The following is a 6,000-nucleotide window of genomic DNA, read 5'->3' on the forward strand; positions in this document are numbered from 1 at the left end:
TTAACCCCTGTTCTGTCAAAAGGAATAAACATCATTTAAAATGAAGGAGAAGTGCTTCTTCTCAGCGCCAGAGAAGGAGCAATTAGACTCTGTGGTCTTCTGGCTCCACACTGTGGCAGTAACCCCCTGACAGTTAGGTGATGCTGCGTTATACTTCTTTAGCTCTACGATTATTATGGGTTACATTCATGAGTTGGTTTTCCATCTTCCAGTGCGATGATTTTTGGCTTTCTGATGGATCACTTCTCCATGTGTGAACTTGGCCTGAATTAAAAAGACGCATACGTAGACATCTTTCAGATGCGGCAAACACAACAGCAGTGATCACATCAGCGGCATCCAGACATTTCTTGTCAGTACATGCAGGAGACACAACATCTTTCAGATTCAAAGCCATTGAGAGCGTTCACAACCCAGTCAGGGGTGGTAGCTTTAAGAGAAAAATGCTGAATCGTGAGTCCTTCTGGATTTTCATTTTAGCAACAAGGCAACCATTTAGCAACCTGCAGTCCTATGTAACACTATGGGTAATGTACTGGTCACCTGCAGTCCTATGTAACACCACAGATAACACAGTGATAACTCTGAGTACAGAAAATGTAGTAGATGTCACCTGCAGTCCAATGTAACACCACAGATAACACAGTAATAATTATAATGCAGTAGATGTCACCTGCAGTCCTATGTAACACCACAGATAACACAGTGATATATCTCTGGGTGCAGATAATGTAGTAGATGTCACCTGCAGTCCTATGTAAAACCATAGATAACACAGTGATATCTCTCTGAGTACAGATAATGTAGTAGATGTCACATGCAGTCCTATGTAACACCACAGATAACACAGTAATAATTATAATGCAGTAGATGTCACTTGCAGTCCTATGTAACACCACAGGTAACATAGTGATATCTCTCTTAGTACAGATAATGTAGTAGATGTCACCTGCAGTCCTATGTAACACTACAGATAACACAGTGATATCTCTCTGAGCACAGATAATGTAGTAGATGTCACCTGCAGTCCTATGTAACACCACAGATAACACAGTGATAACTCTCTGAGTACAGATAATGTAGTAGATGTCACCTGCAGTCCTATGTAACACCACAGATAACACAGTGATATCTCTCTGAGTACAGATAATGTAGTAGATGTCACCTGCAGTCCTATGTAACAGCACAGATAACACAGTGATAATTCTCTGAGTACAGATAATGTAGTAGATGTCACCTGCAGTCCTATGTAACACCACAGATAACACAGTGATAACTCTCTGAGTACAGATAATGTAGTAGATGTCACCCGCAGTCCTATGTAACACCACAGATAACACAGTGATAACTCTCTGAGTACAGATAATGTAGTAGATGTCACCCGCAGTCCTATGTAACACCACAGATAACACAGTGATATCTCTCTGAGTACAGATAATGTAGTAGATGTCACCTGCAGTCCTATGTAACAGCACAGACACTATGCACATGGTGATATTAGTCTCTTACCCAGGTGTAGGGCTATCAGCACATACAGCAGATTGCTCTCCATGTCTTCTCCTCGTGTTCCCTTCTTGGCTCGTCACTTGGTTGATGTAGATGCCTCGTTCTTGCGCTAAAACTTTGTCCTAGAAGGAATCTCTTATTTTACGGTCCTCTTTATGGTCAGGATTTATGACGTCTTTTTTTCCTCATTTGTCTCTTCTGGTAAATAAACAACAAAATATAAAAGAAACTCCAATACGTGAAAGGTCAAATGTCCAACCCCCACCTGTCCCCTCTTATCACCTGTCCCCACCCATGACGTACCTCCGATGATCCACCGTCTCCTCTGAACCTTTCTTTCTCTGGTTCTAGTAGTTCAGCAGCTCAACATTTCTTGCACTTTTCTACCTATTAGCAGTTGTAGTATGTGGCTCTGACATAGGCCAAGATGTGAGAGTGTCAGATTTTAGAGTGTCTTTTCAGCCCAATTACAGCTCCCCTTGCACGGATGACATAGGCAATTAGCTTGATGATTACACTACAGAGCTAAGGCAGAGAGCTTGATGGTCACAATTCACAGCTGAGGCATAAAGCTTGATGGTCACAATTCACAGCTGAGGCATAGAGCTTTATGGTCACAATTCACAGCTGAGGCATAAAGCTTGATGGTCACAATTCACAGCTGAGGCATAAAGCTTGATGGTCACAATTCACAGCTGAGGCATAAAGCTTTATGGTCACAATTCACAGCTGAGGCATAAAGCTTGATGGTCACAATTCACAGCTGAGGCATAGAGCTTGATGGTCACAATTCACAGCTGAGGCATAGAGCTGGATGGTCACAATTCACAGCTGAGGCATAAAGCTTGATGGTCACAATTCACAGCTGAGGCATAAAGCTTTATGGTCACAATTCACAGCTGAGGCATAAAGCTTGATGGTCACAATTCACAGCTGAGGCATAAAGCTTGATGGTCACAATTCACAGCTGAGGCATAGAGCTTGATGGTCACAATTCACAGCTGAGGCATAAAGCTTTATGGTCACAATTCACAGCTGAGGCATAAAGCTTGATGGTCACAATTCACAGCTGAGGCATAGAGCTTGATGGTCACAATTCACAGCTGAGGCATAAAGCTTTATGGTCACAATTCACAGCTGAGGCATAAAGCTTTATGGTCACACTTCACAGCTGAGGCATAAAGCTTGATGGTCACAATTCACAGCTGAGGCATAGAGCTTGATGGTCACAATTCACAGCTGAGGCATAAAGCTTTATGGTCACAATTCACAGCTGAGGCATAAAGCTTGATGGTCACAATTCACAGCTGAGGCATAAAGCTTGTTGGTCACACTTCACAGCTGAGGCATAAAGCTTGATGGTCACAATTCACAGCTGAGGCATAGAGCTTGATGGTCACAATTCACAGCTGAGGCATAAAGCTTTATGGTCACAATTCACAGCTGAGGCATAAAGCTTGATGGTCACAATTCACAGCTGAGGCATAAAGCTTGTTGGTCACACTTCACAGCTGAGGCATAAAGCTTGATGGTCACAATTCACAGCTGAGGCATAGAGCTTGATAGTCACAATTCACAGCTGAGGCATAGAGCTTTATGGTCACAATTCACAGCTGAGGCATAAAGCTTGATGGTCACAATTCAAAGCTGAGGCATAAAGCTTGTTGGTCACACTTCACAGCTGAGGCATAAAGCTTGATGGTCACAATTCACAGCTGAGGCATAGAGCTTTATGGTCACAATTCACAGCTGAGGCATAGAGCTTGATAGTCACAATTCACAGCTGAGGCATAGAGCTTGATGGTCACAATTCACAGCTGAGGCATAGAGCTTGATGGTCACAATTCACAGCTGAGGCATAGAGCTTTATGGTCACAATTCACAGCTGAGGCATAAAGCTTGATGGTCACAATTCATAGCTGAGGCATAAAGCTTGATGGTCACAATTCAAAGCTGAGGCATAAAGCTTGATGGTCACAATTCATAGCTGAGGCATAAAGCTTGATGGTCACAATTCATAGCTGAGGCATAGAGCTTGATGGTCACAATTCACAGCTGAGGCATAGAGCTTGATGGTCACAATTCACAGCTGAGGCATAGAGCTTTATGGTCACAATTCACAGCTGAGGCATAAAGCTTGATAGTCACAATTCACAGCTGAGGCATAAAGCTTGATGGTCACAATTCATAGCTGAGGCATAAAGCTTGATGGTCACAATTCAAAGCTGAGGCATAAAGCTTGATGGTCACAATTCAAAGCTGAGGCATAGAGCTTTATGGTCACAATTCACAGCTGAGGCATAAAGCTTGATAGTCACAATTCACAGCTGAGGCATAAAGCTTGATGGTCACAATTCACAGCTGAGGCATAAAGCTTGATGGTAACAATTCAAAGCTGAGGCATAGAGCTTTATGGTCACAATTCACAGCTGAGGCATAAAGCTTGATAGTCACAATTCACAGCTGAGGCATAAAGCTTGATGGTCACAATTCATAGCTGAGGCATAAAGCTTTATGGTCACAATTCACAGCTGAGGCATAGAGCTTGATAGTCACAATTCACAGCTGAGGCATAGAGCTTGATGGTCACACTTCACAGCTGAGGCATAGAGCTGGATGGTCACACTTCACAGCTGAGGCATAGAGCTTGATGGTCACAATTCACAGCTGAGGCATAGAGCTTGATGGTCACAATTCACAGCTGAGGCATAGAGCTTGATGGTCACAATTCACAGCTGAGGCATAGAGCTTGATGGTCACAATAATTCACAGCTGAGGCATAAAGCTTGATAGCCACACTTCACAGCTGAGGCATAGAGCTTGATGGTCACAATTCACAGCTGAGGCATAGAGCTTGATGGTCACAATTCACAGCTGAGGCATAGAGCTTGATGGTCACAATTCACAGCTGAGGCATAGAGCTTGATGGTCACAATAATTCACAGCTGAGGCATAAAGCTTGATAGCCACACTTCACAGCTGAGGCATAGAGCTGGATGGTCACAATTCACAGCTGAGGCATAAAGCTTGATAGCCACACTTCACAGCTGAGGCATAGAGCTTGATGGTCACGATTCACAGCTGAGGCATAGAGCTTGATGGTCACAATTCACAGCTGAGGCAGAGAGCTTGATGGTCACAATTCACAGCTGAGGCAGAGAGCTTGATGGTCACAATTCACAGCTAAGGCAGAGAGCTTGATGGTCACAATTCACAGCTGAGGCATAAAGCTTTATGGTCACAATTCACAGCTGAGGCATAAAGCTTTATGGTCACAATTCACAGCTGAGGCATAAAGCTTTATGGTCACAATTCACAGCTGAGGCATAAAGCTTTATGGTCACAATTCACAGCTGAGGCATAAAGCTTGATGGTCACAATTCACAGCTGAGGCATAAAGCTTGTTGGTCACACTTCACAGCTGAGGCATAAAGCTTGATGGTCACAATTCACAGCTGAGGCATAGAGCTTTATGGTCACAATTCACAGCTGAGGCATAGAGCTTGATGGTCACACTTCACAGCTGAGGCATAGAGCTTGATGGTCACAATTCACAGCTGAGGCATAAAGCTTTATGGTCACAATTTACAGCTGAGGCATAAAGCTTGATGGTCACAATTCACAGCTGAGGCATAAAGCTTGTTGGTCACACTTCACAGCTGAGGCATAAAGCTTGATGGTCACAATTCACAGCTGAGGCATAGAGCTTTATGGTCACAATTCACAGCTGAGGCATAGAGCTTGATAGTCACAATTCACAGCTGAGGCATAGAGCTTGATGGTCACAATTCACAGCTGAGGCATAGAGCTTGATGGTCACAATTCACAGCTGAGGCATAGAGCTTTATGGTCACAATTCACAGCTGAGGCATAAAGCTTGATAGTCACAATTCACAGCTGAGGCATAAAGCTTGATGGTCACAATTCACAGCTGAGGCATAAAGCTTGATGGTAACAATTCAAAGCTGAGGCATAGAGCTTTATGGTCACAATTCACAGCTGAGGCATAAAGCTTGATAGTCACAATTCACAGCTGAGGCATAAAGCTTGATGGTCACAATTCATAGCTGAGGCATAAAGCTTTATGGTCACAATTCACAGCTGAGGCATAGAGCTTGATAGTCACAATTCACAGCTGAGGCATAGAGCTTGATGGTCACACTTCACAGCTGAGGCATAGAGCTGGATGGTCACACTTCACAGCTGAGGCATAGAGCTTGATGGTCACAATTCACAGCTGAGGCATAGAGCTTGATGGTCACAATTCACAGCTGAGGCATAGAGCTTGATGGTCACAATTCACAGCTGAGGCATAGAGCTTGATGGTCACAATAATTCACAGCTGAGGCATAAAGCTTGATAGCCACACTTCACAGCTGAGGCATAGAGCTTGATGGTCACAATTCACAGCTGAGGCATAGAGCTTGATGGTCACAATTCACAGCTGAGGCATAGAGCTTGATGGTCACAATTCACAGCTGAGGCATAGAGCTT

At 43.7% G+C, this 6,000-nt stretch overlaps 1 protein-coding gene across 1 annotated transcript in view; it reads right to left on the bottom strand.

The window, feature by feature from the left end:
* The window catches only part of LOC141050644 (serine protease 53-like), a 36,468-nt gene extending 36,071 nt beyond the window's left edge, over positions 1-397 (bottom strand). Inside the window, exon 1 of the mRNA XM_073547230.1 lies at positions 155-397. Within this exon, the coding sequence (XP_073403331.1) occupies positions 155-397 (243 nt within the window). The remainder of the gene's footprint in view (positions 1-154) is intronic.
* Positions 398-6,000: the final 5,603 nt, after the last annotated feature.

Source organism: Dendrobates tinctorius, unplaced genomic scaffold (assembly GCF_039654945.1).
Source record: "Dendrobates tinctorius isolate UK_male_01 unplaced genomic scaffold, ASM3965494v1 ptg000152l, whole genome shotgun sequence".
Lineage (NCBI taxonomy): Eukaryota > Metazoa > Chordata > Amphibia > Anura > Dendrobatidae > Dendrobates > Dendrobates tinctorius.